This window comes from Dermacentor andersoni, chromosome 9 (genome assembly GCF_023375885.2).
Source record: "Dermacentor andersoni chromosome 9, qqDerAnde1_hic_scaffold, whole genome shotgun sequence".
Classification (NCBI taxonomy): Eukaryota; Metazoa; Arthropoda; class Arachnida; order Ixodida; family Ixodidae; genus Dermacentor; species Dermacentor andersoni.
The window spans coordinates 16,108,180-16,135,252 of NC_092822.1; the positions used below are offsets into that span (position 1 = coordinate 16,108,180).

Genomic DNA, 27,073 nt, shown 5'->3' on the forward strand with positions numbered 1-27,073 from the left:
TCTGTACAGTAACACAAAAGACAGTGGCCTGTTATTTGAGGCTCGAGCTGGTTGCCTAAGGACAAATACATATTGGAGCAAATATTCGCAGCAAGATGAGGGGTGTGTCTGCGGCAGCAAAAATTCTGCGAGACCCGTAGGTAACGTACACCTTCCAGAAACGCTTACATTTGAAGTGGACGGAAGCATCAATTACAGTCAGCAGTGCAGATAAGCAAGAGACGTTTTAGAGCATTGGTGGAAGAAATCAGGAAAGAAATTGATAGGGCCATATCCGTAACAGGCGTAGGTAGCGGTACAAGGTAGATATAGAAGTTTCAAGAGGAAAAAGATTCAGGAGATGTATACACGATACTAGAATTTAAAAATCTATGGCGTACCAGATTAGGTCACACAAGGTAGGTGACTATTTGTCACCGCTCTATTTTAAACGGAATGTCAATGAATCATCATCATCATCACCACCGTCGTCGAAGCGCTAAAGAGGAATCTCAGTGCAGTACACCCCTCTTACATAAATCGCTTCGACTGTGGCAATACTTTGTGTCGCTACATTGACTTAATGACTTATTAATTCACCTAATTGGCTTAATTATTGTTGACAGTCATCATAAAATGGTTTCTGCCGACTTTTTTTTTTTTTTCGCAGATACCGTGTTCGGTAAACTTTTGTGGGCGATCTCTGTGACATCTATTGTGCACCTCTAGATGTTTCTCACTGTCGCGGGCGTTCCCGCTTCGCAGGGCTGGAATGACGTAAGCTACCATGGCTCGCGGCAGATACCCACGCCCAACATTGACGCCCTAGCGGCTAGCGGCCTCATCCTGCAGCGACACTACACCTCGCCAGACTGCACGCCTTCCCGGACAGCTCTGCTCACAGCGCGCTACCCGTCGCGTACCGGTAGGCACACGGTTTTTCAATGCTATGCAGGCCTTTTCTACAATGCTAAGGGCACTGAGCGAACGAAAGGCAACATTGAGATCCCGCCAGCATCGAGATAAGATGGGCCTGAGCGCGAGCGCAGGAGGCACGTATAGTGCATACAAACGGCTCGTGGACTGCGGGCGCGCTGCGACAGGTCTCATTGAGTTTGGTGTGGTGTTCTAACGCACCCATAGCGTACTCGTCGCATGACATGGCACTGCAAACGCAAGCTTGCTTCCCCACTGTGGAACGGGGGGAATAACTTGGCATGGTCTAGCAGCTGCACCACGAACGCGCCATTGTCTTCTGCGCAAGTGAAGACGGCGACGAGGAAGGACCTTGACTGCAGGAGTCTTACGTCATTGCGGATTCCATTAGAGCAAACTAAACGAAAAAGTGGGAATCAAACCAAGCAGCGCGACATGAGGCTGCGACATTTTATGCATACTAGCGTAGTGAAGGCGCAATGCAGCCAATTTCTAGAGCTATTCGTGCGAAAAAACGGCCTATAGCTACGACGAACGACTATGAATCCGTGCCGTCACATTGACGTATACCTCCCCTGAAGTGACGGCACGAAATTAAAGAAGAAGCTCGACTTTCTTTCTCGACGGTGACAATCAACCTTCTCTCGCCCTAAGTGGTGAAAATAGGGCTTCGAAATAAGGTTATGCCATCCTAAATTAACTTAGTGTTGCTTTGTATTAGCTAACTTGTTGATTTAAAGACCTAATATTACCGATTTTGTACATGCGTGTTGCTATGGCGGCTGTAAAAGGCTGGTAATAGGGTCCTAAATAGATCAAGTCTTTCCCCCCTCTCGACGGCCTTTCACTGGTGGCCCTGCAAGAGAGGGAAAGAGGGAACTGGCATTGAAAGAGGAGATGGAAGAAATAAGTTCATTGTTTGCATTGTTACACGCACAAGCGTTCATCACTGAGTCAGTCACAGACAGTCATACAGGCTGGTGCATTTCGAGAAACGCACCAGCGCGTTTGTGGCCTTGCATGTAGCAGAAGCACAGAGGAGAACATCTTGGACCCGTGGCCCTGCAAGACGCGTTAGTGGTGTCTCCGAGTATGGATCTGCATTCGCAGCCCTGAAGCCGAGCGCCGACTGTCCTTTCTCTCGCATGTATTTTCTTCTTCTTTTCATGTCGACAGATGTGGGATACGAGGTGTTCCTACCAGCAGCGAAAGACGCTCTCTCGCTGCGCTTCGAGCTGCTGCCGCAATGGCTGAAGCGACTGGGATACAGCACGCACATGGTGGGAAAAGTAAGCTTCGCTGCACTCACAAACGGTGCCGTGTAAGAGGACTTCGTTATCCCCCAGGCATGTTAGGCATCAAATCCTCACATACGATCGAGGTTGATCATGTCGTAGCGAAGCTCTCGCCGAGTCCTATAAATCCGTCCGGTCTCGCAGTATCTCGTAGTCTCTTAGAGATCACATCTTATCAATGACGAGAGTGTGGGCTGGTCGCCGCAGATCGATTGATCATCATCGGCCTAAGCCCACTCGCTGCTGGACAAAATTTCAAGCTTCGGTATTGCTAATTAGCCCTCTCTTGTGCCATCCAATTCCTATATGCCTCCAAGTTTTCTCATCTTATCACTTCGCCTAATCTTTTGATACACACATCTACGCTTCCCTTTCCTTGGCCAGCACACAGTTGCTCTAGTAGGCCACCAGCAGTTGTCAAAAAAAGTAGAGGGTTTTACGTGCCAAAACCACGGTCTGTTTATGAGGCACGCCGTAGAGGGGGACTCCAGAGATTTGAAGAACTGGGGTGATCTAAGCACACGGGTGTTTTCGGCAGCAGTTGTCTATGCGTGACATAAAGCGCCAACGCGACAGTGCAGAACTAACCGAGAGAGCAAGAGTACTCGACCTGCGTTGGTCTTTCCTTGAGGGTTACGTTTGTATATTAAGCCATGAATATATCTTCACTTAGCCTTATACACTTCCTAAGAGGAAGCTTTAGCACGGGGCCAACTCTGATTCTCTTATTAAAATAGATGTAAAACGCAGAACCGCATTGACAATACAACCACCGGACCTATTTGAATGAAAGTTGTTCCATTCGAGAGATAAGGTTAAATTATAGTTACATTTATGAGTAGAATTTTGATTCCGGGGCTCGAAATTTGTTGACAGTTGGCCGAAATCGGTTAGCTTTAAAAAAAAGTAGAAGGGCGAAGACCGCAAATTGATAACTCTGTACAAAAAGAAGATATCTCAGTCCTGTTAATTGCACTTGATAGTGCAACTCGAGCGCATGAATATGATATAAAAGCTTACAATTCACCTAAACTTGTAACAATTTTAGGAGGGTTTTGTAAATGTCCTACTTACAAATAACTAGTATATTTCAGAGCGTTGTGTAATACACAAAAGCTTATCCGTGTTAGTTGTACTGCTATATGCAGCTTACAGAATTGCGATATCGTTCTTTATTGCTTAGTTACAAAAATGCAAACTTCACATTTTTTTTTTTCTATTTTCAATATTCTTCGTAAAAGAAAGATTGGCGGCCTGAATCAAGAATTATGTATCTTACTGTCACTAGGTTGTAGCCTTTTCTTTCAAATGCAACAAACCACATAAAAAATTTTGCCGTGCACGGTCGCCGAGAAAAACGATTCTTCCGTTCCCATGAATTAAGATAGCAGCGCCCGAGCTAAATCTCCATCTTTTCTACGCATTAAATGGTCTTTGTCGTCCTTTAATGCGTAGAACAGAGGAAGCGAAATGACCTTTATGCGAAATGACCTTCAATGACCTTCATGGCTATGGTGATGATGAGCAAGACGCCACGTTGCGAGAAAGGCCGAATGTAAAAACGCTCGCGTACCTTGATTTAGGTTCAAGCACACATACTTGAAACTATAACCGGCGGAGTCCTAAGATCTAAGATTGTTACTTTGGTGCGCCAAAAGCCTTACTCCGCTTCTTTCATCCCTCGCCATCTCATCTGGAGTAGCCTGTCGGTAGGCTAAACTCTCCAGAAACCCATTACCCTTTCTTTCGATATCTATACCCCATAACCTTATGTGATTACATGGCCTGCCAGAACAACAATCTTTTATCTTAAAATCAAATAGAATACCACTTAACATAATTTCAAGTGTACTTCATACATTTGTCTATCTTTTAGCGTTGGCATCTATCTTTCGCGATGAAAATCAGAATTAAGTTTGCATTTCATCTCCCGCTTAGATGAGTGTACTCGTTTATTCATTGCGGAGGCCGAGTATCACTCGTAGCCCCTAATCCCATGCCCTCCCCGCCCCCCGAAACAAGCCCATTCGACATTACTTCAGTCTTCCGCACACGTACCTTTGAACATGCCCTCAGACTTGCCTGCTCCCGTGATTGTGCGTTTCGGGTAGCCCCGTTAGCAGTACACGGTAAAACTATGCAACTAAACGGATGGTGCTGCCCGTTACGCAGTGGCACTTGGGATACAAGAGTCTTGAGCACACACCGACCTGGCGTGGCTTCGACACGTTCTTCGGCTACTACAACGGCGACGTCCGTTATTTCAACCACACAAAAGAATACGTGAGTAGGCGCTTTGAAATCTGAACGCCTTCTGACGGCAAACGATAGCTCTAGTTAGGGACGCCAAAAATGAAGCTCGACTTCATTTTGCCGTCTCGTTAACAAATGTTTACTATAAATTACCGCGCCTTTCAGTAAAGATACTAGTTACGAGTTGGCACTCACGTGGTCCATGTCTTCCTTTCTTTACCATGCGTTATCGCGCAACCCACAGCATGTCTCGGTTGGAGAATCGATCTGCGTGTCCCTGACTGGACTCTACTTGGAGACCAGACCATGTACATGAAGCGCTCCAGGTAGCCTTCTCATTACTGAACATAACGCATCTACAAATATACATCTACGATTCGAGACGTCAGATATCGTATTATCAGTGTATCTATCGTACATTTCTTATTTCCTTGAATAGATAACTGTATAAGGCCGACACCTGCTGTGCGTCTACCGAAACGTATAGCAGCAGCATCTGCGTACCTCACACTTTCAGCAAACAAGTATATATACGTGTATACATATATATATACATATATATATATATATATATATATATATATATATATATATATATATATATATATATATATATACATATATATATATATATATATATATATATATATATAGCATATCATCGGCCCGATGCACCGACAGTGTGAAGTAGTCCGGAAGTAGGCGAGAAGTTCGACCTCTATAGGAATGAGCTTTCTTTTCAGCTACCCTAGTCACGCTATAGGCCTATTTGTAGTAAACCAGAAAAATGCGATTGCCCTCATCGTACCCTGCTTAATGACTCAAGTTGGGCTCACTGCTTCAGTTTGAGCCAGCGAAACTGAACTGTGGTCACTCCCCTCACGAACGAGCCACGTAGGACGTTAATAGAATAACAAGTGATTGCAGCGCTTCACTCAGGCGAGAATGACATAGTGTGTTTTATTTCATTTTCGCTTTGAAACAGTGATATGCGTCAACGTTTCTCTCAGGTCATTTCCGTGCTTTAAGTACATCTAGTCCTCGTGTCATCTTAAGCTGCGCTTCCTTCTCTGTTGTCGCAGTTTCAGCTCTGATCATTTCGCCTGTTTAAAAATTTTGCGTGATGTTTCTTTTGTCTTCGCAATGTGCTATTACATTATTACATGCTATTACGACTGCGCCAACGAGTGCGTACTTTGCACGGCGGCGCGTGATCTTTAAAGGGATCTGCAGACGGCTCACGCCTTTGTGCACGCTGTGTTCTATATAGCCGCTCTCGCGTTGAAGCGATCGACGGCACGAAGGTCGCTTCGCTCGCTGCTGCTGCCGCGGTTGCTCACACCAGCGCTCTGAGAGCGAGTGTCCGCGCTCATTGAGTGTGACGTGTTCATGTTTGCTACTGCGCGCTGACACAGTGCTTGTTAATTCAGTTACTAACTGAATGTTCCGTGATAATACGGTCGATAAAACTACTATCCTCACTTCGTATAGATGTGTACTAATTTGCTATCGCAGTCGATGGTTCGCCTTTCGGGCGAAACAGCAACTTTCTGCATTTCGCCCCCATCTAAATGCGACCGCGCGGTCGGGATCGAGCCCGCGACTTCGAGGTCAGAAGCCCAACACCATGCCCACTAAGCTACGGCGGCGGGTCATCTGAATGATTGGAGATGTGTTTAGCGCAAGACAAAGTATCATACAGCAAACCGGCGGTGTGCGCTTAGTGCTGTTAACAAGTGGGAGTCAAATATGCGAAGAGTCTAAGCAACAGTGTAGTTGTGAAGTAGCTTGAGCTCTGCCACAGGTCCAGCGCTTGTGCACACACACGCACGCTTGAGCAAAGAACGTGTTGTGGTATCATAGGCCAGGCCACCGATTAATGGTACGTGCGACGCAGGAAGGACACTGCGGCTTGGACTTTTGGCGCAACGTCGGTCATTCAACGCAAGCTGCCACCGACCTCAACGGCACCTACTCGACGAACGCGTTCACTGATGAGGCCAAGCGAATCATCGCCGAACATGACGTTCAAAAGGTGAAGCTTCAGTTCGCAGCTTTTTTTTTTTTCATCAAATCAAAACAGGGCAGCAGAGTTGCCTGAAGACGCAGACTTGTATTGATCGCTAGTAGCCGACTAAAAGAGGTCACACCCGGAGCCGACGTTTCGACGAGGGCTATTCTCTAAGACCTGTCCTTTTGTGAGACGGCCGTGACGAGTTCATGCCCCTTGTAGAAACGTTGACCCTTGGTTGAGGTTTCACTTGTTTGCCGACTGTACGTCAGTATGTGAGAAAAGCGGTTCAGTGCGTCTTCAACTTGTTCGCGGCCCCTCATTGCATGGCTTCAAAGTAAACAATATTACGATGCGCTGTTGGGTTAGATGGTGTGCATTTTTGGTGGTGAAAAGGAATAAAAATAACAGGGACAAGAAAGGACTTCTGTTATGTGTACGTTCACGTCCCGGTTATTTTGGGCTCCTTTTGAACTTTCAAAGTCATGCCGCATTGCAGTCCAGGACCCCTACGTAGCAAGTATCTTGCGTAAGTAACGGCTGCGATTGGACATTGCAGCAGCGATGGTCTCAATATCATACAGATCGACATCGTGAGTAGGAGGAATCTGAACGCCAAACAAAACGATGCTCTTATGCAAGGGTCTTGTAAATACCTCCGCATACCGGAGAGAGATGATGGCCTGTAATAAAAAACTAGGAATATCAACAAGGCATGCAATTCGAGGTTGTATGTCGTAATATCCAAAGTGATAGCAGACTATGCTTAGCTGTAAATTGATTAAAAAAACGAGCCTGTAAAATGAGTCTTGTTCGAAGTTGAGTCACACGAGTATAGCATCCGAAATTCAGGCACGCATAGGCTAATGTGGACGCAGGCGAAGCGTTACAAAGGAGCACATAATATCAAAGGACAAACATCGCAAAACGTTCTCTTACTTTTTTTTCGTTTTCCTTCGAAAATTTGGTGGCGAGTGCTTAAGCAATGTCATCATCTGTTGTTGTTATTATGCAGCCCCTGTTCCTATATATGAGCCACGAAGCCGGCCACACCGTTTGCAGCAACTGCACCGTAGAGGCACCCAAGGAGAACGTGGACCACTTCACGTACATCGCAAACTACAACAGAACTGTTTTGGCAGGTGAGTTCTTTTTCTTTTTAACCATGGAGGATATTTCTTTTGCAGCCCAGTCCATGCGCTAAGAGAAAAGTGTGCGTGACGTCACGCGGTATTTCTCGCTGTCGCGTCCATGTTACCGGGGCGCAGTGTCAGTTTTGTTATGGTGTTGCCTGTTCATGTGTGTGCGGCTCCGTACGTAGATATCGTGCCGTCGTAAAGAGCGCTGTATGGGCAGGCTTGCATTAGACTCCGTGATTCGTGCCACCGTCTTGGCTAGACCATGCTCTCCCGGCTGTTGTTGTGGCCAGGTGTGACCACAATAAGTAAACAGCGTGAAACGAGCGCGCGTACCCCGTTACAAAAGAAGTATCATCTGCGAATATATTTCCCGTCTTCGGTGGATTCCTGCTAAAGTTTCATCACAGACTGAAGCCACTGTGCTTCAGAATCTGTACGATAAACGCCTTGCAGGTCAGTGGCAGCAGTACACTGTTCCTGCGTTTGACAGCGGACGATGCATTTGTGGCACGTGCGCAAAACAGTGATGCGGAAGAATGGGAAAGGAGCTTATGCTGCGAGGAACTAAGGGACGAAAGCTCCTAACCGCAGTTGGCTTGCAGTTCTAGAAAGTGAATTCGAACGTGTTCGTGTGCAGCGTGCTTCGAGACTTCTACAAATGACGTGTCCCAATCTACAATCTCCCAGTGCCACGGCGGTAACGTCCTTGCTGGGGTAAATGCATTAGAGACTTTGTTTAGAGTTAATCCTTTTTCGGACTACATTTTATAGACAGCGAGCAAAATGTCAAAGGGTACCAGAGAGATCTGAATAGCTTTACAGGCCGACTTCACATTCAAAGTACTCACAACACTCTCCCGCCCTCCACCACGCACCCACCCTGCACACAAGCCAATCGCACTTTTCTTGACTCAGTACATCCGACTGCTGCTTACGCATGCGTCGAAGCATTTCCTGTGTACGCGTAAGCGGCTGCATGAGAAGGTCGCGTGATGCATTGCCCACCTGTGCATTGGACAGGCATGCACGTGTTGCGAATACGTCACTTCTTTTGCAGCGCTCAAGAGCAAGGACGCAAACGTAACACATCGTGTTCCCTTCTGTGCGTCACTGCTCTCGAGCGCACGCATACGAGCCATTTGTCACCAACTAACACAGCAACGTGCCGGCACTTCAAGAGAAGCGTGTGCGGCTGAACTGCAAACACTTGCTAGCTGGATCCTGCGCGAACGCCAAGTTGAAGAACGATCTGTCAGCTGAAACAGCTGGAACGGAAGCTACGGCTGGATATGTTCATTCGCCAGTATCTCTCGCTTTCGAAAGGCATTTCCGAAGCCGAAAACAGCGCAGAGGTAGACCGTTAAACGGGAGTCAGCTGACTTCACATTATTAGACACGAAACACGTTAAAATCACAGCAATTCGCAATGGCACCGCTACCGCTGAGCGCCGCCGCTGGAAAATAAGGCTGTCCACACATAGCACTGCTAATAGTGGTGAGGCACAGAACTTTCTTGCAGTTCGAGGTTTCTCCTCGCAGTGAGAAAGATATATAGGGTATTTATTTATTTACTTTTTTTTTTAAATACTCTCAATGCCATTACGGCGTTACGTTGAAGAGTGGGAGCAAATAGCATATTCAAAATGGCAGTCTTAAATGAAGTATAATCAGGCGGAGAGGTGATTCAGATCAGCTGACATCTTCGTTATGAAATAATGGTACTACTCGTTGGTATGGCAGAATGGCAGTTGAACTTTTAAGCGACAGCAAACACGAGATGAAACGTAGCAATGTTGGAAAACAAAGTGCGCTTCAGCTCAAAGGTGGTAAAGAAGCCGTTACAAAAATGACATAAACGGGATAGTTTTCGTATGTTACGAAATATACGGAGATGAAGAGAAGATTTTGTCGCAGTAAGACTGGCGGTACGAGAATAGCTGTCAACAATGAACCGAGCTGAACGATTTTCGAGTGCGGACACATGTGTAAAGGTATGGGGGGTCCCTAAATGAAGAAGCGCACTCGAGTTTTGATCTGATTAATGTTTTAACAAAGAAGCAGCTTCAAGGAAAGGGGTGCTAGAGAAAATTTTCGAAGCAGAATACCGAGAATGCGGTTGGCATTGTTAATCACGTAGTTAATATGCGTATTTCATGACAAATTGTTATCTATGTAGACACCTAGATACTTATATGAACTGACAGAGGACAACTCAAAATTTGTGATCGAATAAAAAGGGGTAGCACCATGAGTAGTTTTCCGGGAGATCCTCATTATTTTGCATTATTGTCATTAAAGAAGAGATTAGGCTGCTACAACATATGAGAACTAAGACTGTCATTAGGATTCAAGCAAACCAAAGCGGTCATTGGATGGTGGCGACTCGAGGTGACCCACAGTGACCAGGCAAGGAAAACTTCAACCTGCATTCAATGCCTCGACAAGGATCGAAACGTTGGTTGCGGGGTCAGGCTTCCTTTGTTCGTCGTCTACTGTTCAGAGACAGAGGGCGGATCACTCCATAGATGAGTGTCGAGCATTGTGGTGAAAATTCGAGACACCTGTGTGACCTTAGCGTAGACTTCAAGCTCAATCTTTCGGGAAAACGGGGTAAGCAATTAAGGTTAGAAGGGAAGACGAAGCAGAACACAAATTACTGCGCAACAATAATCGAGCCTTGTTGACCCGCCGTGGTTGATCAGTGGCTACGGTGTTGGGCAGCTGAGCGCGAGGTGGCGGGATCGAATCGCGGCCACGGCGGCCGCATTTCGATGGGGGTGAAATGCGAAAACACCCGTGTACTTAGATTTAGGTGCACGTTAAAGAACCCCAGTTGGTCGAAATTTCCGGAGTCCTCCACTACGGCGTGCCTCATAATCAGAAAGTGGCTTTGGCATGTAAAAAAAAAAACCCATCATTTTTTTTTTTTCGAGCGCTGTTGAAGGGTGGGTGCTCCACCGTACTAGCGTACTGTCCACGTGTTTCGCTACACGTTCCACAAGTTGGGCAGCGAAAGGCCCGGCACTTGTCCTAGCGGGCGTATACGGGATTTGCCACGTTAGCGGGTTTAACGAACGGGAAAGCAGAGCCTACACACTACTGAAGAACAGTTACGAAAGGTAACACTGCTGAAATTGCTCGCTATAGATGACTATGTGTTCATTACAACAAGGGAAGTGGGTACAGAAAGAGTTCAAGAAGTGGAACAAGAAGAGAAATATGGACGACGGTGGGCCGACACATGAACCACCCTGAATGGGGACGCGTTCTTCTTCTTTTTTTTTTTTTTGCAGGCGCTTACGAGGTCATGGACCGTTCCGTCGGGGAACTGTTGGCCGCGCTGCAGTCTCGCTGCATGCTCGCCGACAGCCTGGTGGTGTTCGCCAGCGACAACGGCGGCGGGCCACTGGCCTCGCCGGCCTTCGAGTTCGCCAACGCTGGCTCCAACTGGCCCCTGCGCGGGGTCAAGCAGGAAGTGTGGGAAGGGGGCGTGCGGACGCCGGCGGTGCTGTGGTCCGGACGCCTCAGCGGAAGCTTGCCCCGAGCCCCGTCGCAGCAAGTGGTGCACATCTCCGACTGGGCGCCCACGCTATACGCAGCCGCAGGTATCGCGTATACAGCGCACGAACTTGTCGAAATGCCATCGCCGTCATCGTCACCGCGTGCTGCGGAACGAAGACCTCTCCTCTGTTTACCCATGTCTTGTGTTTGCTGGCGCAGGACAGGGGTGATTCTTTTAACCCCAAATTTCGTAGTATCATCCCACCCAGCAGATGCCCCCGCTGCGTTTCCTTGCTCTGGGCAACCACTGTGCTACTGAAAGACAACACCGGTTATCTGCCCAAAGCATTACAGAACATGGTCGTCCCCGTCGCTTCTTTGGGCCGTAAGGCCGTGCCACTACGGCACGATGTCTTTTACTAGGCTCTTTAATGACAGTTTACAGAGAACGAAACCTTCATGTCAAGGCGGTTCGTTTTAAGTTACTCTAAAGCGTTTCCTAACGTCGCAAATAACCCGACCGAATGTTTAGCCGGTACGCTCACGGACGCTCCAGAAAAGCATCATTCCTCTTGACTAGGCAAACAGATCTTTGTCATGCGCACTTTTATAATAAGTGAGCTCCACAAGTGTCTTGCGCGTGCCAAGGCAATTTTCTGGCATCCAACAAATGGCGTTGGCAAAACTGCGCAACCGCGCAGAAGCAAGCTCGGATTTGTTTCTTCAGTGCTCTCGACTAGTAGCGTCCATAGAGTTTCACTCAACAACTACTCGAGGGAACGCTGGAGCTACGATCGTTCAGGCACCATGGGAATTATGGGTAGTACATGTATTTGTCTAATCTTTAGTTCCCTGTGGCTTCGCTTATTATCCATTCTCAGCCTTCATTAGCCTAAATTTCAAAGCAATCTATACCTATTTATTTAAAAAAATTCAGCACGCAATAAGATATTGGGAACACACATAATCGCTCCTAATAGCAGTGGGTCCGCTTGTCCATGCGTCCGCGGCGTAACGGTTTCAATATCGGGCTTCTGTGCTATAGAGCTCCTGTGGTCGAATGCTGCCATCGGACAATTTTAATAATGCTTTATTAATTATGTACCATGCAGTACTTTCATGAAAATGACGAGTTTACAAAGTCACGAAGCCGTTTAAAGCCAGGCGGACGAAGTTTAGGCAAATCCATATAGTACTAATCAATCCCATGCTGGCTGAAGCGCCCTTCTTGCAGCTCCCGTAGACACTAGTGCCACAGTTCCCTCTAGTAACTCTATGAGACTCTACGGTCGCGTCCAATAACGCACGGTACATTCGACTGGCCGCCTTCTAGCGCTCTACAGCACTCGCGTGGGGCTGTTTACATTCGGCTGGTTGAAATCGAGCGCTCGATACACATTCGCCTGGTTCATTCAGAGCGCCTACCCCGACTTAGAGCTCTCGGAGGCGTTCCCACCTTTAACCTTTCAGAGCGCGACCGAGATCTGAAGGAGAGTAGATCACGTGGCTGCTTCGACGGCTCTGGGAGCTGCAGAGTCCGGCTGGGTGAAGCACTCTCTGACTTCCACTCTCTCCAATCTGAATATAGTGAATATAGGAGCACTGTATAGAACAGTCAAACGTACCATTAGCTGTACAGCTCAAACAGCTCGTCCTCCCCCACATGTTTTCAGATCGGCGTCATTGTATGCCTTGTGGCATGGCTCAGTTCACATAGCAGAGAAACTAAACGGTCCTTGCAAAGAAAATTGAATCGGCATTCGGCAGGACTCACCTTAGCGGCCACGTGCCTTCATCTGACCGTACATGCTCGCTGACATCCTCTCGTCTTTGCTTACAAGGTGGCGATCCTAAAGACCTTGGTGACGTGGACGGCAGGAACCTGTGGGATGTGCTGTCCACCGGTAGAGGCAAGGGACGCGAGGAGGTGCTCCTGCAAATAGAAGGCAAGCAAGGAATGGCAGCCCTCATCTCCGGCAGGTATTCAATGCTCATGTTTTACTCAACAGGTACAAAAAATATTGGGGTAAACTGAGCTCACTATGTCTTGGGAAGTGGATCGGATTACTTGTCGCAATAATCGTCGCCTTGCCTCCATTTTGTTCAATGCCTAACAAAGGCACATTCACGAAAGATTTCAAACTATGCCTGCCCTGCGCCCACCGATCCCACATTTATAAAAGGTTTCCTAATATTGTCACGTGGTAGTGACGGTTAAGAAGGCAGCAAAACTGTGATTAAAGAAACGAGCGTTTTATTGGGCGAACTTGTGCCCTCAAAAACAGGCTACACTCAAAGAACGGTGGTAGCGGCGAACACGATCGGCGGTCGTCGGAAATCTGATCTGCGGGTCAAGCGCGTCGGCTTTTATACAGCAGTCGTCGAATGTTCCAGACTAATCGTTGGGACCCGCGTGCCTTCCACAAAGTTCTATACCATTCGCGTCACGCGATTAAATCGGATAACACAAGGTTCGGCGACAACAGACAGCGGATAGAAGCATCGATAACTTGCCAGAAACTTCGGATACATGCAGGCGCGTCCCGCGCTGTGCGATAACATTTGTTAGGCGGCGAAACGTGGTCGCCCGTTAAAGATAACTACACGTGTCAATATCATTGTTCTACGCAATTAATCAGAGAACTTGATCAAACCAGAAGTACTGCGTCCACCCGCAGTGTAAGTAACCTATACGTAAAAGCATGGAAAGTCGTTTAGACCCTCGCACATGCAAACAACATCAAGTTGTGTCGTTTGTGGCAGCCGCTGCATAACTGTGCTTATATGGGCTTCCACGTCAAATCCAGCGACAAGATTCAGCTATATCCTTCCCTCTTCAAAGCGTCTAGAATAACCTGGATAAAAAAATCCGCAGCGAACCTCGGTATACCAGCACAATCATTCGATATTAGCAGCCCCACTTCGTCTTGTGAGCTGGAGAAGCGTGGTACGGGCACTCGTAGTGATGAAATAACGCTCGGGTACCAAGATTTCCGGTGCACGTTAAATAACCCCTCATTTGCTGAAAACAAATCCGCAACCACCCGGCACGGCATCTCTCATAGCTTTCGTGTTGCATTGCGACGTAAAACCTCACGAACGTATAAAGTAGACAATGTCAACAGCAAGTCAGCGCTAGACCTAGTTACTTATTGAGCTTCGTCGTCCAAGTAGCCATGCTATTCAAATCCAAATTCAAGTTTATTGTCATCTCAAGGAGGAGGGTAAGCTCGGGATAAATGTGACGCTTGAGGAGAACCCGAGGCTCCCTGATACATGGAAATCAACGAGGACATAATGACGAGTTCATTGAACACCATGAACATTAAATATAAATGAGCGAAATAATGATGCTATATAAAAACATCTCGAAAAAAAGTGAAAGGCGTGTTGGAAGTGATTGAACCGAACGCATACTATTCGCAATATCCTACAGTAACTCATACAATTTTTGTTGTCCCCATAGCTCACTAATTAATTAGGTTTAATGACCGAACTTTTTAATTATTGGTGAGGATCCAAAGTATGATACGCAGCTTTGTAGACACCTCCAGAAACAACCGATCGAGTTGTTTCCTGTACGATACGTCAGACGCAGTCCTCTCTTTCTTTCGTTTTTTTTTTTTTTTTTTTTTTGCGGTTTGACTGGAAAGTCCGCGAAATATGAAAAAAAAAATGCGTCGTGATGAAGCACTTGCGCAGTGGTATCGTGCTGCTCTCAAGCGTGCGTTCGGTGAGCAAGGTCGGCAACCCGCAAAGAAAAGGACTATGTGAGACGTATCGTACAGGAAACAACTAGGTCGCTGGTTTTTGAAGGTGTCTACAAATTTGCATATCATACTTGGGGCCCTCAGCCAATAATTAACGAATGAGATAATTAAACCTAATTAATTAGTGAGTTATGGGGAAAACAAAAATTGCCTGGGGTACTATAGGCTGTTGCAAATAGTATGCGTTCGGTTCAATTTGCTTCCGAAGCGCCTTTCATATTAAAATATTGGCTCAGGTTACGCGGGACACCCTGCATACATGAACATCAACACTACAAACATAAACTACAATATGCATAGACAGGTTCCTTAACACCTCTTTTCAGAATCTCCCACTCACTACATTGTTAAATTCTTGTCTTTCTTTGGAGCAATTTGGTTATTAACACGGGAATCAGTGAACCGCAACATTTATCGCTCAAAGTGTGATCTGCAGAAAGGAATATTCCGATGTTGTTGGTGACAAGTAAGGTTTGAAATATCACTTGTCTCTAGACCAAGAATATCGTCTTCGCTCCGGTATACGGACAGTGTTATGGTTGGCGTCTAGCACCTTGTGCAGCCAGGACTTTCACCCACCATGCCTCGTCGAAACGAAGCGTGACTTCCTAATTCGTCATGGTTATCTCGAGTGTCTGCCGGTCTGGCGGAAGCCCCGCAGTGTTTACAGGCCTATGTGTGTGTGTGTGTGTGTGTGTGTGTGTGTGTGTGTGTGTGTGTGTGTGTGTGTGTGTGTGTGCGTGCGCGTGCGCGTGCGCGTGCGCGTGCGTGTGCGTGTGTGTGTGTGTGTGTGTGTGTGTGTGTGTGTGTGTGTGTGTGTGTGTGTGTGTGTGTGTGTGTGTGTGTGTAATGCAACCGTAATGTCTAGTGTATTGGCTTCAAAACTCGCCAGAAGGTAGTCGAGCTGAAAGCAAGCACCAGAACCATTCAGTTTGTTTCAACTTCATTGAAATAAAAAAATATATAGTAATATATATTATATCTATTTAACACAAAATCAATATAGAAAAGCGGGCCTGCTTAAGACAAACGAGTATCCGGAAGCTGGAGACGTGAGAGAACAGTCAAGCAAGATTGACAGAATCACATATTCAAATGCAGTAACTTTCAAAAAGTTATTTGGTCAAAACTTTGCGTTCATTGAAGGAGAAGATCTGTAAATGCAAATTATTGAAAAGGACTTGAGTGTAATATTCGCGAAAACAAAAGAAAAGAAAGGAAGAAATGAAAACACTGACGTGGGCGGAGCTCTCATTCAAGCACATAAGCAAGGCAAGAAATCTGCCCTGGCGCCTCGATGGGCCTCCGAAGTATTGTTTCCTTAAAGGATAAATCAACATCGGCCATCTTCAGATACAAAACTATACTCAGGTCGTGCACCTGTGCTTCTCGGCTTGTGTGAAATGTTTGGCCGAAAATTCACGCTTGCGTGAAATTCCCTTGTGTGCTCAGGTACAAACTAATCAGCCGACCCAGCGGGCCAAATGACCCGCAGCTCGACGTTCAAGTAGCACCACCACCAGGACAACCTCCACAGGACCTCGACCTGGACGCCCTCGTGACGTCATCGGCAGCCTGGCAGGCGCTGCAGAACGCCTCCATCGACGCCGGCGGGCGAAGCCAGTCTCCACCGAGACCCAACTGGCGCCAAGAGGCAACACTCAACTGCAGCGGCACTGGCGCCTCGGCCAACAACGACAGCGCGCAGAGCAACTTCGATCCGTACGACGCAGTCTTCGTGTTTGACATCGTCAGCGACCCGTGCGAGCGTAACAACCTCGCATCATCTAATACTGAGGTACGAAATCCCGCTCTACCTATCTACGCAGGCGTATCTTCTACTAAGGCCACGCAGCACGCTAGCTCTAACGCTCTTATTTAATTTCTTTTAAGGTGATTACTGGTCATTAGATTCAAGACAAATGCTTCCGAACAAATTGCCCACTCTTGCGCGGATACCTAATCACGCGTGCTGTGATTTACTACTTCTATATAAGAAAGTGTGGCAGTTTCACCCGAAATCCGAAGCATCGATTGGGATAGCAAACTAGTACGAAGTAAGAATAGTAGTCTTATCGGCCGTATAAATTTGTGAGCATTCGCATACTAACTAAATTAACAAGCATGGTGCCATGCGCGCAGAAGCAAACATGAACACATTTCACTCGACGACCGCGAACACTCCCAGTTAAAACCCTGGAGTGAAAAAACGCGGCAGTGAGCCAACTGAGCTCCGTGTTGCATCTCGCTTCAGCGCGAACTAGGCGGCGAGAACACAGCGCACACGAAGCTATCAGCACTCGGCGCACTCTGTCCCCATCCCAGATCACTTTCAATATTTGATTGATTGATTGATTGATTGATTGATTGATTGATTGATTGATTGATTGATTGATTGATTGATTGATTGATTGATTGATTGATTGATTGATTGAAAACTTTATTATTCCAGTGAGCTGGGGTGCCCGCCTCTTGACCTACACGCAGGTAGGGGGGTGAGGACGAAGCAGTCCCCGCGCGTTGAGGACGGTGAGTCTTCACGGCCTCGACGGCCAGGTGGATTGCTCGACGCTGGTCGTCTTCAGCTTCGCTCTCGAGCAAGGCCTCCCAGGCTTCTCTACTGTCAATGTTTTCCTTGGCCCCTGGGGAGCCAGCACACTCCCATATTATATGGTCTAGCGTACCTTTTTGCTTACAAATTTTGCAGAGGGCGTCTCTATAGTCCCTCGTCTGTGTTAAGTACATCCAATGTGGTGATGTATAATTGTTTCCCTGGAGGCGCCGCCAAATGCGAGCGTCCTCCAGAGAGAGACCGATGCGGAGGCGGAAAGATTCTTCTTTCGGCTTTGTAATGATCTACAATTTCCCTGTACGTGATGATGCTATCTTTGATCCCTGGAACTGGCTGCTCTAGAGTTGCCCGGTGTTAGAGTGCTCGGGCGAGCTCGTGAACGGCTTCGCTGCCTGGGACTTCTTCATAGGCCGGTACCCAAATAAAAGTTATGTGCCTCCTGGGAGGGTTTTTGAGTAGAATGTGGAGGGCTTCTTCCGAGATACTCCCTTTGTTAAAATTTCGGATAGCTAATTTGTTGTCGCATAATATTACTCCCGCTTTTGTACCCGCACAAGCGAGCGCTACTGCAACCTCCTCTGCTGTACAGGCGTCCCTCGTGCACGTAGAGCTCGCTATCTTAACGCACCCGTCGCCATCAACCACCGTCGATACCGCAGCCCCGTCTCTGCCGCAAGCGGCGTCCACGTACGCTACTTTATGCGCCGGTGTGTTTTTAAGTTTATTCACTAGAGCCTTAGCCCTGTGAGCTCTCCTCTCTTTGTTGTAGATAGGATGCATATATTTTAGTAGGGGGGCGATTCGGAAGCGTTTACGCTCCTCCAACGGAATGTCCCTCTTGTCAGTCGGGGCACCCCTGTCGCATTGGATTCCTACCCATTCCACGATTTTTCTCCCTGTTTTAGACTGGCCTAATCTTTCCAAGTGAGACACTCGTACTGCCTCAGTGAGCTCAACTAGCGTGTTGTGAGCCCCCATTTTGAAGAGGAGGTCTGTCGAGGTCGAGTCTGGGAGCCCTAGGGCTCTCTTAACGCTCTTCCTAATGATCGCATCTATTTTCTCCTTTTCTTCTCGTTTAAAAACAAGATACGGTGTGGCATACGCTATTCGGCTGGTAATGAAGGCTTGCATGAGTCTGAGGAGGCTGTTCTCTTTTAGGCCCCTGCCTTTGAGCGAAATTCTCCTAAAGATCCCCGTGACCTGCGCCGCATATCCTTCTAGCTTTTTGATTGTCGTGAGGTTGCATCCATTTCTCTGGATATACATGCCCAGAATTCTGATTTCCTCCACCTTGGGAACCTCATTTCCGTTTACGGAAACATTGATGGATCTGCTGCTCCCAGCGTGTCCCCTTTGATGTTTTGGCTCAATGATTAACAGGTCCGATTTCTGTGGCGAGCACGCCAAGCCTCTACTGGCCGCATACTCTTCCACCATATTTGCCGCTATCTGTAGTTTAAGTTCGATGGCTGCGTCACTCCCACTGTTAACCCAGATGTTGATATCATCCGCGTACATGCTAAATGTAATCGATTTAATCTTATTGAGTTCCGCCGGGACACCCCTTATCGCTATGTTGAATAGGAAGGGTGATAGCACTGACCCTTGCGGGGTCCCATTGCTCCCAAGTGTGATGGGAGGGGATTTTACATCCAGAAATTTTATATTAGCCTCCCTCTGTGACAGAAAGTCTTTGACGTATGTATATACCCTGTGTCCCACACCTACCTCTTCGAGGCCTACCAAGATAGCCTTATGGCTAACGTTGTCAAATGCCTTGGTGAGGTCGAGGCCTAGGATCGGCCTGGTGTCAGTTGAGTCGTATCGGTCTAGGATATCATGCTTAAGTCTGAGCATGACATCTTGTGTACTGTGCCCTGGGCCTGAATCCAACCATTTCATGCGGCCAAAAGTCATTCTCCTCCATGTACCTGGTCAGTCTCGTTTGAACAACATGCTCCATCAATTTCCCTACACACGAGGTGAGGGAGATTGGTCGCAGGTTGTTCAAGCCGGGTACTTTGCCTGGCTTGGGAATAAAGACTACGTCCGCCTGTTTCCATGTTTTGGGGAGTTCTTCTTTCTCCCACACGTGGTTCATGAATTTGGTTAATGCAATGATGGACTCATCGTCTAGATTTCTGAGAGCTGTGTTCGTTATCCCGTCCGGACCGGGGGCCGATCTCTTTCTGAGGTTATTAATCTCTGCTCTAACCTCTGTCGTGGTGATGGGGGCATAGAGATCTGGATTGGGAGGTCCCTCATAGTCCTTAAACACCTCGCTCTCTGCTTTTCCAAGATATGTCTCTTAGAGCTCGCTAATGAGCTCGTCATCTGTGCCAACAAAGCCATGTCTCGCTCTCACCAGGTTTGTACTAGCTTGCATTTTTGATTTACTAGGATCTGAGAAGGCTCCAGGTTTTGGAGAGACTCATATTGGCTTCCATCTCATCGCACTTGCTGTACCAATTCTGCTCGTTGAGCTTAATCGCATATGTTTCTATTTCTTTGTTGAGTCTGGCTAGTTCGCGCCGGATATTCCTGTTCAATCTTTGTGCCTTAAGTCTTTTCTCCAGGTTACTCTTTCTGCTCCACATGTTCAGCAGTTTGCTGTCTAGTGCTGGGGGTGCGTCCTCATCCTCTACAGTTGTAGTCGCTTCCCCTATGTGCGTTTTAAGGAGGTGTGTCCACTCGTCGATATTGTAGATATCGTCCGGCAGTGAGGCCTCCTTCCTTATCTCTCTGAATTTATCCCACTCCGTTAATTTCGGTTGTTTGATGAGGCGAGTCTTGACGCCTTTTCCTAGCGTGAGCGAAAGAATAAAGTGGTCGCTGCCTAGATTTTGTCCTTTGCTTTTCCACGTTACTGTTCCCGCCATATGGCTTATCGTGAGGTCGGGTGCTGTGTCCCTGGTTATACCGTTGCCTGTGCGCGTAGGAACACATGGGTCAGTATGTAGAGTAAGCCCTAGCGCTTGTATATCTTCCCATATTCGTCTACCTTCGGGGTCTCTGTATGTATATCCCCATTCCTCGTGAGCCGCGTTGAAGTCTCCCATAATGATGAGAGATCTCCCATCTGCGGCTTTGAGTGCTTTGCGGAATAAAGTAATGAATCTAATTTTCCTTTACTTGGGTGTGCTGTACACATTCAGCAGGAATATGCTATCTCTATTTTTCTTCCCTGTGATAATCTCAACGAGAACAGCCTACCTCGCTTGGGAAGACATCATGGACTATGGTTGCAATGTTTCGCTTTACGAAGGTGGCGACTCGGCATTTATCCCCCTTGCCGCTGTCAAAGCTTTGGTAACCCGATAATCTAAGAGGGGCCTTTCCCGTTTCCTGCACTACTATGGCTACGGGTGCTTCCTGTTGCAGCTCGAGGTATTGTTGCAGCAACGCTCTGTTCCTCCGGTACCCCCTACAATTCCACCGCCAGAATGTGGAGGCATTTTTCTTACCCGTATGTTTATCCATTTCTATTAAGAATCGCTTCTATTGAGCCAATTTTATCCACAGCCTAGCTATTGTCGTGCCTGGGGTATCCATCGACGTGCTTAGGGCGTCTATCTTGGAAGATTGTTGGTTCACTTGCGCCTGTAATAGCGCAATTGCTCTTCCATTCTGTAGCTGTCCTGCTTTCATGGGTTCGTTCTCCTTGTCCATTTTCATCAGCCACGTTTCAATTTTCTTTTGCCAGCTCGCCAGCGGGTTGGTCTCCCCGGCCTTACGTTTGGAAGGGGGTTGTCTCGTAAAATCAACATTCAGATCCTCGTCCTCCTGACCAGATGTAGCTGGCTCAGGAGCAGGAGGAGTGATGTGGGTGTTGCATTCTTAGGGAGCCTCGGCAGGTGCCTTCTCTGTTTTTAGCGCGCTCAGCTGATTTTGGGTTTCCCTCAGCAATTGTTCTAACCTCATGTTTGCTTTCTTCTGCTCCTCTATTTCTTTCTTAAGTAAGCTAATATCATCTTTTTCAGCCTGGGAGCCCTTGCTACCAAAGCCTACCAAGTGGGTATTTTCTTCTTTCTTCTTTTTCCCCACGGGTCCTTGGGGTCCCTGGGCGGCAAGCCGGGTCCCCGGCCCTGGTCAGCAGGCCACTTGGCTGGAGTCTGCTGGCGGCCTCCTCCGGGCCACGAACTGGACCTCCTTCCGGATCTCGAGGTAGATCTCGCTCTCGACTGCTGCCCCGCCTGGTCTCTGGGAGCATCCCTTGCTCTGCCTCGGTGCTCCTCTCTAGGTGCCAGGTGGTGGCCTGGGGCTTGCCTTGATTGGGGGCTTGCACCTGGAGCTTTTCTTGTTCCATCTTCTTCTCCCATATTTTTTTCTTGATGATGTACGGCATGCGATATATCTCCCGGCACTTGTTGTTGCCTAGGAGGTGGGCTTTCTTGCACAGCAAGCATCGAGGCTCGCAGCTGTGATTTGGTTCGGGGTTTTGTGCTCCGCACCCCCGACATATGACGTCGTCGGGGTTCGGGCAAACATCCGCCCGATGTCCAAGTTTTCCGCAAGTGACGCATACCTCATATTTTTTCTTGTATAGCCTGGGTAGCAGCGTGTGGGGAAGCATCGGAGGTAAACTTCTATCGGCACTTTCCAGTCTTCAAACAGGATCAATATAGATTTATATTTCGCCCCAAGTCTTCTGACTTCAATGATCGATGGGTTTTTCTCATTTCTTCTAAGTGCATCAAGGATTTCCTCGTGAGTTGCATCCAGCGGGAAGTCGTGGATCACTCCTTTCCCTCCGCTTTCCGGCATGGCAATATACGCCTTCGTCTCGACCATCGATCCACCGACCCGAAGTGCCGTGATCGCAGCGTACTTGCTTGCCCGTGCCGCGTCTAGCGTAGCTATCATGATCGACTGCTGCGTCATGTTTGGTGCTGCTACGTCTTAGTCTGCAGCCTCCGGGTCGTCCCCGGCTGCCTGGGCCAGGTAAACGTACATGAGCAATCTTCCAACTTCCTCCAGGATGCGATTGATACCTCCTTTCGGGCGAATAATAATTTTCTCAGCACCTTCCGGAACCTCCGCGTGCTGCTTCTCGACCGATCTTGCAGCCAGCTTCTTCCCCAGCCGGGGGTTGGGCTTCGTACCGCTCCCCGTCGGCTCGCGCACGGCGGATGCGTCGCTTTGCTCGGGCGTGAAACGGCCTTTTCTCCGAATAAACCACGTTCCCCCGCTTGAGAGCTCGTCTGGGGGGAGCGGCATCGTCCATGGTCTCCATTTCCAGGCTCCTGTTAGCTTGCGAGCGCCTCACGGCCTCGCCTAGGCTTCGGCTCGGCCCCTTCGTGCGTGAAGCTCGGTTAGGCCTAGCACTCAGCTGGCCGAGTTCGAAGTTAAAATGTCCGTAAAAGTCGAAAAAATGGGCCTACCACCATAAATTCGGTATCCCCATGTTTATTGTAGGTTCCGTCGATCGCTTGTAAGAAGAATTTCCTGGAAAACTTCGATAATCCGCCAAAGCATAGGAAAATAGCAGAGCCGACACGAAGTACGTCCGCACTTCGTGGTCTTCTTCTTCCACTTTCAATATAGGGCCCGCGCGGCCGCACCGTACGCAGCATCCGCAGAAGTAGAACGCCCCCCTCCTTCCCCTACCCCCGGTGCCTAGCGCGCCACAGAAGACGGCCCGCTTCCTCCCCGCTTCCTCCCCGCTTTCCTCCCTAGCGCGCGCAAGATTGAGCCACCGTCGTAGGCTTTCACGCGCATACAGCACGTTTTCACTTGCACATACAGAATACGGCGCGTGGCGCCGATGTTAGTGTCTTCGGAATTCATACGAAACACCAAGGCCACGCCGACGACAACGCCAGAAGGGCGCCTGGAGTGTCCATCTAATTGCTATCACAATAATAAATATTAAGTGCCTAGTAGTGAGGCAGATCGCGTTGCGCCATCTTGCGTAGGAGAGGGCAAACTTAGCGTCATGTTCAGAACTGCTGTTTACTGAAAAGGTTTAAAATACAGGTAGTAGTCCATGAGAACAATCCCAATGCGCTGAATGTTATGGCATAAATAGTACAACGCACTTGTCTGCAGATTTATCTGTTTTCCCGGCGCATATATATCGCATGCATCATCCTCATGTTTTGTCGGCATAAGTTGCCGCAGCAGAAGACTCTCTGCCCACACCCAGGTTGCTTCAGCGTGTTTGCCGTCAATTCACCGTCACACCATCGCACACCCTGTTTCTGATTATGATAATAACCTAAAACTATGCACATACCCCTAACGTCCTTAGTTGTGACTGTCGCGTCATGTCAGGTCTGTTCGATTCGCCTGCACCACCTGAACCAGTTCACCAGGTGTTGCACCCTGCCATTCGTTTCAGCGGGGAAGCAATAGCGTCCTCTGTGTCAGGCCGTTCGTCTCGGAAGCTACAGGAAGGGTGCAAGTCAGGTTCACGATGTTGCTGCGTCTTCCCTGCTGACGGTACCGACTTGGCGCAGACGTGCAGGTGCGAAGTGCAACAAACGGCTCAGCACGGTGGCGTAAGCCCCGCTGAAGCCTTGCTTACGCACATTTGCTGCGTCTATGCATGCAGGTGCTCGTTTGCGCCTCAGAAGCCGACCATACCTGCAGTTCGGGACGTCTCAAGCTCACTAGATTAGGCAGGCGAAACAAAACGCCTGCACCGCGCCTGCACCTCGGCATTCCTTACGAGTATTGCGTTATATTGCGTTGTGTCTGCGCCACTGTAACGGAGCTGCACAATTTATGAACTTCTGCTGCTCCACCGTGAACTGGCTCACAGTGGAGCAGGGTATTCGAACAGGCCTGTCGTTTTCTTTTTCGTCTTTCCAGCCACCGCACTCTGTATTGGCCCCAAGGCTTTCCTTTGAATATGCCTCTACAACATTCTTGTTTTCGACTCCATCTTATGCATCCTGTTTTCTTTTTTTTTTCTTTTTTTGCGTGGTATAGATAAATGTTTAAATAGTACGTGAAGGTAACGCCATGATCGCGTGTTTTTTGTATACGTGGCTTGCGCAAACACACGCACACCCGAGCACATTCGTGAAGCCACTGTCTCAAACCTCGATAGTGTTTTTTTTTTATTTGCGTGCGATATGTACAACGACGCATTATAGTTTGCGATAGCAAATTAAAATGAGCGTTTACAATAGTTTGTGTCATCCTTTATGTAGCCTCTAGCGTTTTCAGCGTAATCACACGCAAAAAGACGGGAAATGACGTAAAGGTATCTACGTGGAGATTTCGCAAGCAACGGCTGTCATTCTCGGTATCCATGCAGGATGGCGCCAGAATACCACATTCCTGGCGCCACAAACATGTGTGTTGGAGCAAATATTCGCAACAAAATGATGTCTGTGTCTGCTCCAACAAATATCCGAGTTCGTTTCAGCACAATGTAATGGAATGTCAAGAGATTCACCCAGCCTAGACCGTGGGGAACGTCCACCTTCCACAAGCGCTGGGGTACAAAGTTGATCGGAGCTGAGAGCAAAAACAGCCCAAGAGACGGGTCTACGAAGAGACTCTCTTTTCCTTTTATCGCTTTTCGTTACCTTGTCTCGTTTCTTGAACTATTTTTGTTCTTAGCATCAGCTCAGCTAGCCCAACAGCAAACTCTCCTGATGAAGGCGTTAACTGGTCAGCGGTCGAGATAAGCAAGATAGATTTAGAGTATTCGTGAAAAAAAAGCCGTAAATGAAGGAGGTGGGCGTGGGTAACTTTAGGGTATACAGGCATGGGTCATTACACGTACATGTATGGGTCGCTTTGAAGTATACGGTGATACGGGAAACTTATTGAAGAGAAAGAACATACAGATAGGCAAGATGCTAGAGTACAATATATGCAGGTAAACATGATCACATTAACCAGGCTAGGTTACTCTCTGTAGCTGTTTGGTTTCACAGGAGATGTCATTACAAAACGCCATCGTAATGAGCAGCAGCGGACTTCACCAAGGCGCGTGTCCACGTCTTGCTCGTCGATGTGCCCCTGAAGCGGCGATCGATGAGCACGTACGTCAGCGATTCCGTGCCCGAGAGACAAACTTGCCATCTGTCTCGCTAAAGACCTTAGGAGTACATACCGCACCTGACATAACACAAAGGAGTGGCACAGAGCACACACACGACACTAAAATCACGTGTTTGTGTACGTTACTCCTAAGGCCTCTAGTATGACGTACCAACAAGCCCAACCTGGCAACTATTTTCAGTCGCAGTTTTGCACGAAGAAGCTTTTCATTTTCATTTTTTTTTTCTCTTTGCAGCTGCGTCATAGGCTCCTCGACAAGCTGGCTGCATACCGGAGAGCCATCTCACCTCAATCGAGTGGCCACGAAACCGACGAGCGCGGCTACCCGGAGCATCACCGCTGCCTCTGGTCGCCCTGGATACGCGTAAAGCCGGCGCCGTACCAGAACTGCTCCTGCTGAAAAGGCTGCCGATGAACTGCGTTCCAGGCCGCTGCCAACAGTGCAAATTAACACAACCAGACACACTTCCGCCGCCGCATACCGCCATACAGAAGGCCTGATATATTCAGAATAACCTTCTTTTCTCCTGGATGAGCTCGCCTTGAAGTATATCTGCCCGCTTAGGGTAGCAAGGCTGATTTCCCCATATCTTTCTCCCAATGCAAGGTAGCAAAACCAGAATCTTATCCGGTTAACCTCCCTGCCTTTCCCATCCTGTTTATCTCTCTCTTTCATGAACAAACGAGCAGGGCACCCTCATTGAATGTGGCGTGCTCACGATGACTGCGTTCGGCTTTTCGAGTGAAAAATGAACTTGGGACAGAGATGTCAACATTCGCTGAGTTACCGTTGCCGCCCTAGGCCTAAAACGGAATACGAAAACAGCCGTGCACCCTGCTTTAGGTGCACGTTAGAAAACATCAGGTGGTCAAGAAAAATCTGGAGCAATCCGCTACCGCGTCAACATAACCCACTGTGCAGTTTCACGATGCTAAATCGCACAATGTAATTAAATTATGATAGCATCAACTGACGCAAGACAGTTAGTCAAAGATAACTGAAGACTGTTGTCAGCGGCCATCCTCCCACGCGAACACAAATTCAACTGATGACGAAGCGAACACAAAAATATGTCCAGCCATATAAGTTATGTGCGCATACTAAGATAACCCGCCGCCAGTTGACTACAGGCACATCAGAAATACAGTTGAGCTCGGCGAAGCGAAAACAGCGACACCATTAACGCCTTGTCCCTTCATTCGGTAAAATACTTTTTTTTTCTCTTCCGCCGCTTGTCGGCACACAGACCAACAGTGTTGCTTGCCTACGGCCACATCCTCAAAACGGAGAGCCAGGCCGATGAAATCCCGCATTACGCGTGTGTTTCCTACGAGGAATCTTCGAGCCTGATCTGGAGCTCACATGCTGCTTAAAATACCCCACGAAAGGCTCCTTAGTGCAATAATCTGTTCAGATAACCTGTCTGCGATTCCACCGGTGCCGCCTCTAACGGCTGCATTTTCACGGATATAAGCCGTTCCCGAACCTAAGTGCGTGCGTGTGTGTGTGTGTGTGTGTTAGCACCTTGTTGCATCTGAACTTTTGCTTTGGATATTTGAGCCCCTGCGGTGACTCTCTTTGTCAATTAAAATATGCA

The 27,073-nt window shown here is 48.0% G+C and overlaps 1 protein-coding gene across 1 annotated transcript; it reads left to right on the forward strand.

The window, feature by feature from the left end:
- The first annotated feature begins 280 nt into the window (after positions 1-280).
- On the forward strand, positions 281-25,875 carry LOC126527091 (uncharacterized). The gene is made up of 9 exons (XM_072284356.1): positions 281-904; positions 1,942-2,204; positions 4,383-4,493; positions 6,361-6,498; positions 7,490-7,675; positions 10,765-11,423; positions 12,882-13,094; positions 16,337-16,682; positions 25,711-25,875. Exons 1-9 carry the CDS (start codon positions 709-711, stop codon positions 25,873-25,875), a joined length of 2,277 nt encoding a protein of 758 aa, XP_072140457.1. The 5' UTR covers positions 281-708.
- The last annotated feature ends 1,198 nt before the right edge of the window (positions 25,876-27,073 follow it).

Excerpts from the sequence above, each read along its gene's own strand:
- LOC126527091 (XM_072284356.1), top strand. The coding sequence starts at position 709 with ATGTTTCTCACTGTCGCGGGCGTTCCCGCTTCGCAGGGCTGGAATGAC. Across the intron at positions 905-1,941 it reads GCGCTACCCGTCGCGTACCG|CAGAAGCACAGAGGAGAACA; the intron begins GTAGGCACACGG and ends CCTTGCATGTAG. Across the intron at positions 7,676-10,764 it reads TTGCAGCCCAGTCCATGCGC|CTATGTGTTCATTACAACAA; the intron begins TAAGAGAAAAGT and ends CGCTATAGATGA.